This window comes from Microcaecilia unicolor, chromosome 1, assembly GCF_901765095.1.
Source record: "Microcaecilia unicolor chromosome 1, aMicUni1.1, whole genome shotgun sequence".
NCBI classification, from domain to species: domain Eukaryota; kingdom Metazoa; phylum Chordata; class Amphibia; order Gymnophiona; family Siphonopidae; genus Microcaecilia; species Microcaecilia unicolor.
The window spans coordinates 266,744,881-266,759,049 of record NC_044031.1 but is presented as its reverse complement, the minus strand read 5'-3'; the positions used below and the strand labels follow the sequence as shown (position 1 = coordinate 266,759,049).

Genomic DNA, 14,169 nt, shown 5'->3' with positions numbered 1-14,169 from the left:
TCTGGTTTTCAAATGAACCATCACTGCTTTCTAAACTATATCTATACAAGTATGTTTAGAAGTGTGCACACAAAGCCCATGTTGTAATGGGATCATGCTGTCTACAACCATATCCAGTTTATTTAAAATTATACATACCTTATCAAAATGTCATGTTCAAAGCATGGCACAAACATTACAAAAACCTACAATAGCTGCAAATCAACACCACACAAATATATAAATATCCAGAGAAGTTGTGTAAGCAGACCTCTGATTTGGAGGTGGGAGGGGGGGCATCACAACATTTTGTCCCCCACGATGCCACCCTCCGTATCCCTCCCCCCTGGGCAACCCCACATACATGAGCTAGTAGGGGTCCCCAAGCCCCACCAGTGGAAGCTCTCCTCCATCCAAAGCCTGGCAGCTAGCAGCACTTTCCCTGGGACACTGCCACACCAGCAGCACTGCCAGGTTAAGTGCTGCTGATTATCAACAGTTGGATGGCCCTGAGCGGCTTTAAGTAGGCTATATCAATCCATCATCATTCAAACTGTCTTCATTTTTAGACCATCTTCATTATCACTTTGGTGGTCTGCTGTTCCATTCTTGAGTACCACAAGCCTGCTATGCTTTCAGGATATCCACAATAAATATGCATGAGATAAAGGCTATGCATGCCTCATGCATATTTAGTGTGAATATCTTGAAAACCTGACTAGCTTATGGCACTTACAGACCACAGTTACCTACCTTTGGTATAAAACAAATAAATTCACTTTTAAAATTCCTCAAGCCTCTATTTATTTCAAAGTGTAACTTTCATGCGAATCCCACCTGCTTTCACCATCTACAGCTGGAATTAGTTTAGTAGTGAAGTCTTCATTGTCAAGGGGAAAGCAGAAATGGGGGGGGGAATCCACATTTATATCTAACTTCAAATATGCTTAATGAAAATCAATACTACTATTACTAATTTCGGTAGTGCTACAAGACACACACAGCGCTATACATAAACACTTAAGAGAGACAGTCCCTGCTCAACACGCAAGCAGGACAAATAAAGGATTAGGGAATTACATTTATTATGGGAATGATAAACAATATGAACACTGAACATGTGGATAAGGACTTAAGAGTTAAAAGCAGCCCCCACAAGATGGGCTTTTAGGCTGAACAAGGCTAGAGAAGGAGCATGATGTACTGACTCAGGAAGTCTATTCCAGATGTACAGCACAGCAAGGAGGAAAGAATGGAATCGAGATGGCGGTGGAAGAGGATTCAGTTGAGAGTAACTTATCCAATGAATAGAGTTCATTGAGGGGGTCTTTTACTAAAGCTTAGCTCAAGTTATCTGCAGCAGGGCCCATTTTATTCCTATGGGCCCTGCTGCAGATAAGTACATAAGTATTGCCATACTGGGAAAGACCAAAGGTCCATCAAGCCCAGCATCCTGTTTCCAACAATGGCCAATCCAGGTCACAAATACCTGGCAAGATCCCAAAAAAGTACAAAACATTTTATACTGCTTATCCCAGAAACAGTGGATTTTTCCCCAAGTCCATGTAATAACGATCTATGCACTTTTCCTTAAGGAAGCCGTCCAAACCTTTTTTAAACTCCGTTAAGCTAACTGCCTTTACCACATTCTCTGGCAACGAATTCCAGAGTTTAATTACACGCTGAGTGAAGAAACATTTTCTCCGATTCGTTTTAGATTTACTACATTGTAGCTTCATCGCATGCCCCCCTAGTCCTAGTATTTTTGGAAAGCATAAACAGACGCTTCACATCTACCCGTTCAACTCCACTCATTATTTTATAGACCTCTATCATATCTCCCCTCAGCCGCCTTTTTTTTTTTTTTTTTTTATATTTATTAAGATTTTCCATTATATTACAAGACAATCTTCTTGTTCAGGTAAAGTATCTAGTAATTTACAAAATTGCAAAATAATAATAATGAAACAGGAAATACAAAAAAAAGTGAAGGTTAAGCTTCACCAAGGAAAAATTATACTCAAGTCCATAATTGTGATCCAAGATTTCAGGAAAATACGGAGACAAATAGGAAATTATCAATAGAAATTATACAAAAGCTGTTAAGTAGAGCACAATTATATTTAACGCTTTTCCATTTTCACTGAGGTTATAAGCGAGGACACATGAGACGGCTCTGTAAATACGTATTTTTTCTCCCCAAGCCTTACTATGCACTTGCAGGGGTATCTTAGAAAGAAGGTACCCCCCAAGTGCAAAATCTCAGGCCTAAGGAGCAAGAATTGTTTCCTTAGTCGTCGAGTCTCCTTAGAGACATCAGGAAAAAGTAAAACTTTTAAACCCAAAAAGGGTTTATCTTTATTACGGAAAAATAAACGAAAGATCCAGTTCTTGTCTGGTAATAATGCCACCGTGGCCACTAATGTAGCCGCAGTTGCCAATTCGGTATCAGAAGTCTCAAGTAAAAGAGAGACATCAATCGGAGCTTCGGGTAAAGAGGTTCCTTTCCCAGGAATATAATACACCATAGACATTGGTGGCAGATTCTGTTCAGGAATTGATAAATTTTCACACATATAGCGTTTCAGCATATCTGTAGGAGTTACATTTTGAAGTCGAGGAAAATTAATAAATCTGAGATTATGATTTTTGGTATAATTATCAAAAGATTCCATTTTGTCTCTAAGGCTTGTCAAGTCTTTCACCATAATAGGTTGTAACGTTTCAAGTTTCACAAGTCTCTGATCCAAATTGGTAATTTTCCCATTTAATTCTTTAATCTGTTGTTCTTGTATCCCTAAGTTACTTTCCAAAGATTTTACTTTAGGGTGAAGATCATTAATCTGCTTAAGGAAAACTTGTCCCAGATTGGAAACCAAATCCCACAAAGCTTCAAGTGTCACATCTTTAGGTTTACTCATAAATTCTTTAGGTAATTCAAACCTTACAGGCTGGTTTGTATCTTCGCTTTGCCCCTCAGCTTCTCTCCCCTCGGTTTGCAGCGTTTCCACAGGCAAACTGATCTCCAATCCTACCTCCGTAGTAAAGGAGGCTTCGATTCGGCGTTCTTCTGGGCCCCTAACCTCTATGGGAGTAGACCCTGTCGAATCCAGGAGGAAGGAACTGGCGCCAATCGGCTGGGGAGGAGGAGTGCGTTCAACGGGGCTTAGAGTCACTTCAAGTCCAGAGAGCGCCAAATTCTCCGTTTCGCCGGCGCGTACATCTGGTAGTAAACCTCCTTCGTGATGGGCTCCTTGCGATCTCAAATATCGGTCCAACGGACCAGGTAAGGAGGGTGTTAGCGGGGAAGCCCTGCCCGCTATTCGTCCTCTCCGTTTCGGCATGTTTAGGAGCTTGAGTCGCTGCGACCTATCAGCTTGCGGCCATCTTGGATCTGTCCTCAGCCGCCTTTTCTCCAAGCTGAAGAGCCCTAGCCGCTTTAGCCTTTCCTCATAGGGAAGTAGTCCCATCCCCTTTATCATTTTTGTCGCCCTTCTCTGCACCTTTTCTAATTCCACTATATCTTTTTTGAGATGCGGCGACCAGAATTGAACACAATATTCAAGGTGCGGTTGCACCATGGAGCGATACAAAGGCACTATAACATCCTCATTTTTGTTTTCCATTCCTTTCTTAATAATACCTAACATTCTATTTGCTTTCTTAGCCGCAGCAGCACACTGAGAAGGTTTCAACAAATCATCAACGACGACACCTAGATCCATTTCTTAGTCTGTGACTCCTAACGTGGAACCTTGCATGACGTAGCTCTAATTCAAGTTCCTCTTTCCCACATGCATCACTTTGCACTTGCGCACATTAAACGTCATCTGCCATTTAGACGCCCAGTCTCCCAGTCTGATAAGGTCCTCTTGTAATTTTTCACAATCTTCCCGTGAGTTAACGACTTTGAATAACTTTGTGTCATTAGCAAATTTAATCACCTCACTAGTTACTTCCATCTCTAGGTCATTTATAAATAGTTAAAAAGCAGCAGTCCCAGCACAGACCCCCGAGGAACCCCACTAACTACCCTTCTCCATTGAGAATACTGACCATATAACCCTACTCTCTGTTTTCTATCTTTTAACCAGTTTTTAATCCACAATAGAATACTACCTCCTGTCCCATGATTCTCCAATTTCCTCTGGAGTCTTTCATGACGTACTTTGTCAAACGCCTTCTGAAAATCCAGATACACAATATCAACCGGCTCACCTTTATCCACATGCTTGTTCACCCCTTCAAAGAAATGTAGTAGATTGGTGAGGCAAGATTTCCCTTCACTATGTTGACTTTGTCTCATTAATTCATGCTTTTGAATATGCTCCATAATTTTGCTCTTTATAATAGTCTCTACCATTTTGCCCGGCACCGACGTCAGACTCACCGGTGTATAATTTCCCGGATCTCCTCTGGAACCTTTTTTAAAAATCGGCGTTACATTAGCCACCCTCCAATCTTCCGGTACCATGCTCAATTTTAAGGATAAATTACATATTACTAACAATAGCTCTGCAAGCTCATTTTTCAGTTCTATCAGTACTCTGGGATGAATACCATCCGGTCCAGGAGATCTGCTACTCTTCAGTTTGTAGAACTGCCCCATTACATCCTCCAGGTTTACAGAGAATTCATTACGTTTCTCCGACTCGTCAGCTTCGAATACCATTTCTGGCACCAGTATCCCACCCAAATCTTCCTCGGTGAAGACCAAAGCAAAGAATTCATTTAATCTCTCCACTATGGTTTTGTCTTCCCTGATCACCCCTTTTACTCCTCGGTCTTCTAGCGATCCAACCGATTCTTTTGCCGGCTTCCTGCTTTTAATATACCTAAAAAAAATTTTACTATGTGTTTTTGCATCCAACGCAATCTTTTTTTTGAAGTCCCTCTTAGCCTTCCTTATCAGCGCTTTGCATTTGACTTGACATTCCTTACGCTGTTTCTTATTATTTTCAGTCGGTTCCTTCTTCCATTTTCTGAAGGATTTTCTTTTAACTCTAATAGCTTCCTTCACCTCACTTTTTAACCATGCCGGCTGTCGTTTGGTCTTCCGTCCTCCTTTTTTAATACGCGGAATATATTTGGCCTGGGCTTCCAGGATGGTGTTTTTGAACAGCATCCACGCCTGATGTAAACTTTTGACCCTTGCAGCTGCTGCTCTAAGTTTTTTTTTCACCGTTCTTCTAATTTTATCATAGTCTCCCTTTTTAAAGTTAAACGCTAACGTATTTGATTTCCTATGTATACTTACTTCAAAGGTAATATCAAATCCGATCATATTATGATCACTGTTATCAAGCGGCCCCAGCACCATTACCTCCCGCACCAGATCACGTGCTCCACTAAGGACTACGTTTAGAATTTTTCCTTCTCTTGTCGGCTCCTGTACCAGCTGCTCCATAAAGCTGTCCTTGATTTCATCAAGGAATATTACGTCCCTAGCATGTCCCGATGTTACATTTACCCAGTCAATATCAGGGTAATTGAAATCACCTATTATTATTGTGTTGCCCAGTTTGTTTGCGTCCCTAATTTCCTTTAACATTTCTGCATCCGTCTGTTCATCTTGGCCAGGCGGACGGTAGTACACTCCTATCACTATCCTTTTCCCCTTTACACATGGAATTTCAAACCACAGTGATTCCAAGAAGTGTTTTGTTTCCTGTAGAATTTTCAATCTATTTGTTTCAATGCTCTCCTTAACATCCAATGCTACCCCTCCACCAATTCGATCCACCCTATCACTACGATATAATTTGTACCCCGGTATGACAGTGTCCCACTGGTTATCCTCCTTCCACCAGGTCTCAGAGATGCCTATTATATCTAATTTTTCATTTAGTGCATTATATTCTAACTCTCCCATCTTATTTCTTAGGCTCCTGGCATTCGCATATAGACATTTCAAACTGTGTTTGTTGTTCTTATTTACTTCATGCTTAGTACATGACAGTATTAAATTGCAATCTTTTGTCTGACTTTTATTTAAGGATACCTGATCTACTTCGGTCTCTTTTGCAACCTATCAGGATACCCTATCTTCCCTGTTTTGGTGATATCTTTGAAAGATACCTTATCCCGAACCATGCACTTTTGAGCAACTGTCGGCCTTACCCCCATTTCTAGTTTAAAAGTTGCTCTAGCTCCTTTTTAAATGCCGATGCCAGCAGCCTGGTCCCACCCTGGTTAAGGTGGAGCCCATCCTTTAGGAATAGGCTCCCCCGTCCCCCAGAATGTTGCCCAGTTCCTAACAAATCTAAAACCCTCCTCCCTGCACCATTGTCTCATCCACGCATTGAGACAGGAGCTCTGCCTGTCTCTTGGGCCCTGCACGTGGAATGGGTAGCACTTCAGAAAATGCTACCCTAGAGGATCTGGATTTGAGCTTTCTACCTAAGAGCCTAAATTTGGCTTCCATTACCTCTCTCCCACATTTTCCTATGTCATTGGTTCCCACATGTAACAAGACAGCCAGCTCCTCCCCAGCACTTTCTAAAATCCTATCTAGGTGACGCATGAGGTCCGCCACCTTCGCACCAGGCAGGCAAGTCAACAGGCGATCCTCACGTCCACCAGCCACCCAGCTATCTATATGCCTAATGATCGAATCACCAACTACAACAACTGTCCTAACCTTTCCCTCCCAGGCAGCACTTGATGCTCTCCTTCTAGGAGACCTCCCTCCTCCAAGGTAGCACAAGGGCTACCAGACTGGAGGTGGGACTTCTCTGCAACATCACTGTAGGTCTCCTCTATGTACCTCTCTGTCTCCCTCAGGTCCACCAAGTCTGCTACTCTAGCCTCAAGAGAACGGACACGTTCTCCGAGAGCTAGGAGCTCTTTGCATCGGGCACACACATATGACATCTCACCAACTGGGAGATAATCATACATGTGACACTCAATGCAAAAGACTGCATAGCACCCCTCTCTCTGCTGGACTGCTGACTCCATCTTAGTGTTTTTGAGTTCTTCAATAATTTAAAACTTGCTACAGTATTAAGGATATTAGCCTAATATAAAAGTGTCTTTTAGTTTATATAGTATATTGTATGATTTATTTAGTGTTTCCTTCTTAGATGGCAATGAAATGTATTTAAAACTCTGTAAGAGCACTCTTTGCTTGTTACCCTAATTACAATAACTGACTATAAATGAAGAGTTGTCCTAGGGGTTGGCGGGAAGACTAAACTAGATCCTGCAGTGCCTGCTAGATTCTGTTAATGCTGTGGTACAAAGTTTTTAAAACTAAGTGGAAAGACTATGGAGATTAGTTGATAAAATTTGCTTTCTATATTTTTATTTTGCCTAACACTAACCTACAATTCTTCCTCCTTTAAACCCCAATTTTTAAGTTCCCAAAGCACAAAGCAAAATAGCGTTCACTTACCAGAGAAATGTCCTCTTCTCTTGGAACTTCTCAAAAACTCGCGATAAGCTTTAGTAAAAGACCCCATGAGTGGAGTGTAAGAAAAGCTCAGAGAGGAGAAGATCTACTGAGGAAATTCAGAATGAATGCACGTGTAAGTTAGTAAGGGGAGTTTGAACTGTATACAGAGACCAACTGGGGTACAATAAAGCAAGTTATATCTATTGAAGAGTTACAAGCTGATTTGTGTAAATCAGAAATGCTACCTTACAGACTGGTGATGATACTTCAGTCACATCTATTGAAGAGTTACAAGCTGATTTGTGTAAATCAGAAATGCTACCTTACAGACTGGTGATGATACTTCAGTCACAAGCTGATTTGTGTAAATCAGAAATGCTACCTTACAGACTGGTGATGATACTTCAGTAACAAGCTGATTTGTGTAAATCAGAAATCCTATCTTACAGACTGGTGATGATACTTCAGTCACAACATGCAATGGCACACACTGCCTCCTCACATCTCCTGTCTGGATCCTTATATATGTCTGTCTATCTATGAAGGAGGGAAGCAGTGCAGAGGGCTGAACAGGTCACAGATCTGCATTCTCATCATTTTGACCTGCTTTCTGCACTAGTCTGAAATGTTTCACATGTATGCCCTGAAGTAAATCTGAATAATCATTTTCACAGCATGAGCGTAAACTGCTCAGGCCAAGTACTTCCAGGTATTCAATTACACGGCTCAGGAGTTTTATATTCTTAAGGAGGAGTATGCACCACAGTGATACCAGGGAGAAAAATTTAGACATCTATCAACACCAACCTTCACAAATTCAATGGCTCTGGGAGAGAAATCACAGGCGTAGGCAAATATATTCATATCTTCTTCCAACAGGGGGAACAGACAGTTCCCTACTCCACAGCCTGCTTCCAGAATAGTTAGCTTCTGATTTTCAAACTGTGGAGAGGCAGGAAAAATGCATGGGATAAGCACTTCTACCAGCTTTTACATTAGGTACTATAAAACCTAAATTTTTCCCTTAAATTCATATAATAATTGCCTAATGCCAGAATTAAAAAAAAACATTACACACAAATTTAACCTAATTCAATGTATAAGGAAATTAAATATTTTTGGAATTCTGTTGTTCACATCCTTACAAACCAGAGTAGATATGGATAAACAAGAATTTATCATGCAGAAAGCCTCCAAAAAACCCACATGACCATATTAATCAGAAAGGAAACTATGAGGCTACTGGAGAACTGCACCATATGAGGGATGAGAGAAGAGACAGTCATGTTGCTATTTCTCCACAATGTCTTACTACAGGCCGAGACCTACAGAAGTATTTATAGTTCTCTAGAACATTTTAAAATTTTCCATCTTGGAATTAGTTTTCAAATATTAGCAAGCTGCATTCAAGCTAATGATAGGTATGAAGCGGAAGGTTCCGGGTTATGGAATTCTTTATCAGACTGTTTCTAGCTCTGTGCAACAACCACAGTCCTCCTCACTGAGCCAACCACCAGCTTTATAATCCCAGTCAGCAAGATCATCACATACAATGACCTTTTACAAACAACAAATATTCAGTCAGAGATTATTCCTGGCAGAAGTGTAGAGGGGCTCCCCAGTGTTCTGAGGTACACAGAGTGATCTCGGAGGGCCCAGGGACACCATCTCCATTCATCTACACTTTTGTTTTAATTCCCGCAGCATGAACAAAGAAAGCAAGACAGACATGGAATGCCATGGGGCAGTAATGATACTGATCACATAAAGGGAGAAACCACGAGGGTCTCCTAGGCTTTTTCTAAAGGACAGGGCCTCACTAGTAGGCCCTCTTTTATTCCAAGTGGTGACCAGCACCCTTGTTCAAGGACAGGTCAACACTCTGTGGGAAGGGAAGCACGACTTTTTGTTGCACCTTGGGATTGTGAGGCCTCCCCACCCCTTCTCTTAAGTCTAGCAAAGAAGCAAGTCTGCACTGCCCACGAGACTAGCAGTACCCAAAGAGATCTGACCAGATCTGCCATCAGTAGCAGTCTTGGCAGGTGGATGGCTGAAAATGGAACAGACACAGGCCTTGCAATGCTGCAGATTGTGAACTGTTACCTAGAGACTACTGCACTCTTGTATTGCTGCAGGTTGAAAGCCCATGGCCAACAGGCTATTAGACACTTTAATCTACTATTGGGAAATATGTAATTTTGACTTTGGCTCTGATTGAGATCATTAAATGTTGGCCCTGAGGGGAGAGACAGAAGGGACATATACCCTCATCAGTATATGACCCCAAAGTATTAGAATCAGTGATCTATTGAATTATGCTTAGATTATCAGTCCAGAGAAGTATCAAGCTATGTAAGTGTTGCATTTATAAACACTGTTCAAATACAGCTGCAGCCATTTATACCCACCATGTGTGTGATGTTTCTTCAATGAGGCACACTTACTATACACGTTTAATCACTTCCCCAACCCTGTGCCCATAATCCTGTTCTTCCTTTTCAAGTTAACGGGGATTCTAACTGTACTTTTCAAACAAGAGAAGCCAACTTGCTTTAAGGCTTAAAGTTTAAACTCAGTGGCATATTCATGCCAATTTGTTATAACTGGGATAGGACTGTATCATCCTCTACCAGTCTCCACTACTCTACTAGCACAGCAGACCACAGCCTACCTCCCGGCAGGCTCTGAGTTCCTCAAATTCTCTCGTTGTCCAATGTCGATCCTTAAAGAAGTTGGTGCTGTTTCGTTTGTAGAACAGGTCCCAGTTCTTCTGAGCCTCCTTCTCCAGCTTCAGTTGCTTAAAGTGAGACACCAGAGTTTGATCCTTCTCCAGTCTGGCTGCTTCCTCTGCAGTAAGAATCCGTGCAGGGCTCACTCTCCTTTGCAGCAGCGAGTCCGAGTAGATAGGGGCTACTAAATTTACCGAATTGGCTGTCAGAAGATTTTCTGACACTTCCTCCAGTACATGCACAGGTCCAAACACAGAGTTTACAGGGTTTTCCCCTGGCTGCATTTTGCATCCTCCAAGCATCACACTGAGCAACACACAGCTTATGGTCCTTCAAGGGTTTCTAAAAATAAATAAATACCCAGATTAACATTAAATCTATGAAAAAATCAGTGGAAGATAATGGAAAGCAATACTAGGAAATCTAGGAGCCCTTTAACTAATGCTTAGCACATGATGATGGACATTAGTGTTAAGTGCCACGTGGCCCACAGAAATAAAATAGGACACGCAGCATTTAGGACAAGCTAAACTTTGGTAAAAGGGCCCCTTGTAATACATAATTCAAGGTCACCTTTTCACATATTAGTTTGTTTCTGAAGATTTTGTTTAGAATTTAAAATCATTTGAAAAAGCTCTGTCATTCCCATTGCTAGAAACATGAACTAAGTCAGCCGCAATTTATGCTAACCCCCAACTAGAGGCCCACACAGGCTACATGTACAAGGGAAAGGAAAATGGGACTTGATATACTGCCTTTCTGAGGTTTATTTTGCAACTACATTCAAAGTGGTTTACATATATTCAGGTACTTATTTTGGGCAATGGAGGGTTAAGTGACTTGCCCAGAGTCACAAGGAGCTGCAGTGGGAATCGAACTCTGTTCCCCAGGATCAAAGTCCACTGCACTAACAACTAGGCTACCCCTCCACTACTTCTCCACAAGGAGAAATTTTGTCTTATTGAATAATTTTATTATCTTTAGTCACAAAATTCAGGAGCACTACCATTTATCAAACAGACCAGTATTCTCCAGTGACTACCCTCCTCCCTCTCCATGAATGAAGAAATGACATTTGTTGTCTCAAAAGCTCATAAACAGCATCATCTCAGTTTCTTAGGCTGTTTCAAGAAAAGGCATCACAACCTACAAAGATTCCAGGTTTCTACAGAACTAATTTGGATATTAGATTACAGTAATTAATAGTGACATAGGGGCTGATGTAATAAACTGTGCGGTGCATCTGAAGGGTGGTTTACTCTGGATTCTCCTGCACTAGTCTTACTATCCAGTGTAAAATTCCACAGTAAAACCACCACACTGAACAGTAGTGCATGCAGCATGCAAACCAGCAGAAGCAATAATTGCTAATGTAATAATAATAATTTTGAGTTTCTCACTTTTACCTTAGCTCTCACTCAATACTTTTCTGTAGTTACAAAATGGAACTCAAAGCCCCCCCCCCCACCCTCAATTCCTGAAAAAGAAATTCCCAGTGGTTCAAGTGGGCCCTGAAACCCCCTTATAAAAAAAAACAAGCAACACCCCCTCCCCCCCCCCCAACTTTAGGCTAGGAGGTAAAAGTGCTCCTGCTTCTGGTTCCTTAGCAATGCTATATCACCAAATCTCCAATGAGGCCAGGTGGCAGGGAAGTACCACTACACAAATGGCATGTGATCTTGGTCACAGGAAGGGACTATCCTGAACTTTACACTTGGATCCCAGCCATAGGGAGAAAGAGGATGGGATTTGATATACCACTTTTCTGTAGTTACAAAGTGGTTTACATATTATATACAGATATTTTGTACCTGGGGCAAAGGAGGGTTAAGTGACTTGCCCAGCATCACAAGGAACTGCAGTGGGAATCGGACACAGTTCCCTTGGCTCTCAGGTCATTGCACCAGCTATTAGGCTTCTCCTCCACTACAGAAGCAGAGTAATACTGTTTATTGGATGTGAAGAGAAGTCTAATATTTAGAATAAATAACGCAAACTGTAGTAGATGTTTATTATACTAATGTTTTTCTTATGCCACCCCATGAATGTCAGTGCTCATTTCATTCTCAGGGTGTATACTAAGGATTGCCAACTAACTATTTTTTCAGGACAGGTTAATTCTATTCTGCTTGAACTAATAGATCCTGACATACAAAAACAAAACCCGGGCTAACCCGGGGGAGGAGGGGGCACATCAACAGCCAAGTGGAATCAGAGAAACAGCAGACAGTATTTTGGGGAGCAGGTAGGACGGGCAGTTTCCAAAAAGCACATTTAACCAGATTTTTATGGGAAGGGTGGTACTGGGGTGATTACGGTTATTGGGGGGGGGGGGGGAAATTAAAGGGCTTAAGATTATTGGGGAAATGCATGGCTAAAGGTTTGCTTAGTCATCTAATACCCTTGCACCAGCCCTGAACAAAATGAGCTAGGTGGCAATCCTGTGTATCTGGGCCAATCAGCACTTTTTTTTTTTTTTTCAAGTTTCTCTAGAAGATTATTTTGGTACTTATATCCCACATAATCTGAACACCAGCTATTCAGCCCCATGTGGCTTACAACAGTTAAGTAAAAGCAGATATAAATATTTGATGTAAAGATCGATCTGTTAAAGTGGCAGCTAGAGTTCATGGGCTTTTACAGAAATACTAGAATTCAATGGATAACATATTTCAGAAATTTTTCAGAGAGAAAAAGTTTTCAGAAATTTTCTGAATACTAGAAATTAATTTAAATTTCAACTGGTAAATCACTCCACCATTTAGTGTCTATGTAAGAAAAAAATCTTTAAATATAAACTTGAAATTGATGTTTTTACGGTTAGGATAATGAAGTATAAGGTATTTTTGTGATTTTATGGGTGCATTTCGAGCTGGTAAACCAATTAAATCCAACATATATTCAAGTGCCAAAAAACATATTTTGAAAATTAATGTGCAGGTTTTGAAAATTAGTCTAGCTTTGATTGGAAGCCAGTGTAGTTTGTGGAAAGTAAAGGAGGAGCTCTGCCAAATTTTGAAGCTCTCAATGCTTGCTCAATTGTTCGGAAGGAATTGAATAGGAAAAAGGATCTAACTCTTTTTAACTTCCATAATGCCACCGCTTCTCCAAAGTAAAACCACCTGGATCACCCACCCAGAAATCGCCATTGATGTTCCACCTAGGAAAACGAAGAGCTCCATACTCAGGATTCACCAGCGAGAAAACAACTGACATTAGCACGTCAAGTCCAACCAGCAACGCCTCAAGGTGCCGGGAGCGTATCGCAAGAACACGTTCCTTCCTGGAAAACAACCACCTCCATGCGTTCAGTGTCTTCTTATTAAACCTCACTGAAAGCTAATCTCACCAGAACGCAACACGAATAAAGCTGCTCAGCAGCACCACACCGGCTGTATGTATTGCGAAATCGACCGGACTACCGGAAGTAGCCCTAGCCCCTAAGCCCCGGAAGCGGAAGTCGGATGAGGCCTAGCGGCGAAGGGCGTGGTGGCTATGCTGCGGGTGACAGGAGAGTTGCAGCCTAGCTCTTCCCGTTTGTTGTTGTTGTTGCTGCAGTTCTGCGGCGCGCGACGGACCGTTCCAGTTCCCACTATTCTCAGCGGTTCGTTCGCGTTGTAACATAGTAGATTAGGGGGTGAAGCGAGTTTGTATTTTTCTGTCAGTGATCATGAACGGGGCGGCAAATCCGCTACAGGACCGCGAGGAGCACGGGCTGCGGCTAGGGGAGAGCTTCGAGAAGCGGCCCAAGTCCTCCTTCCACACTATACGCTGTGAGTACAGACCCCGCCCTTAGAAGCTGCGCATCCATTCAACTTGCCACACAGACTTGTCTCCCTGGAGGGCAAGGGGCCACGCCTCCGTTCTAGAAGCCCCGCCCTTGTCCGAATACTTGAGAGCATGCTGTCTTCCCTTTACATTTTGAGAGAATCCAAGCCCCGCCTACCAGACAAAACGTTAGAAGTTGAGAGGCTGCCTGGAGTAGCTTCCGGTTTACGAATTGCCATGGTGATGGGAGGGTGTGTCCTTTACTAATATTATGCTCTCTTCCTCATGTCTGATCCT

The 14,169-nt window shown here is 42.0% G+C and overlaps 2 protein-coding genes across 4 annotated transcripts in view; one reads left to right on the top strand and one right to left on the bottom strand.

Annotated features, from left to right (window-relative positions):
- METTL6 (methyltransferase like 6) overlaps nucleotides 1–13,566 on the bottom strand; it is a 53,135-nt gene extending 39,569 nt beyond the window's left edge. For 2 of the 3 annotated variants that reach the window (XM_030206273.1, XM_030206254.1), the window contains exons 1-3: nucleotides 13,240–13,328; nucleotides 10,047–10,446; nucleotides 8,183–8,317 (exon numbers count right to left, since the gene is read on the bottom strand). In XM_030206273.1, the coding sequence (XP_030062133.1) occupies nucleotides 8,183–8,317; nucleotides 10,047–10,406 (495 nt within the window). In that variant the 5' untranslated portion in view covers nucleotides 10,407–10,446; nucleotides 13,240–13,328. Of the gene's footprint in view, nucleotides 1–8,182; nucleotides 8,318–10,046; nucleotides 10,447–13,239; nucleotides 13,329–13,488 lie in introns of those variants that run through there. The other variant, XM_030206263.1, reaches the window with a different exon arrangement.
- Nucleotides 13,567–13,754: 188 nt separating this feature from the next.
- The window catches only part of EAF1 (ELL associated factor 1), a 42,330-nt gene continuing 41,915 nt past the window's right edge, over nucleotides 13,755–14,169 (top strand). The window contains exon 1 of the mRNA XM_030206288.1: nucleotides 13,755–13,877. Coding sequence (XP_030062148.1) covers nucleotides 13,775–13,877 — 103 coding nt within the window. The 5' untranslated portion in view covers nucleotides 13,755–13,774. The remainder of the gene's footprint in view (nucleotides 13,878–14,169) is intronic.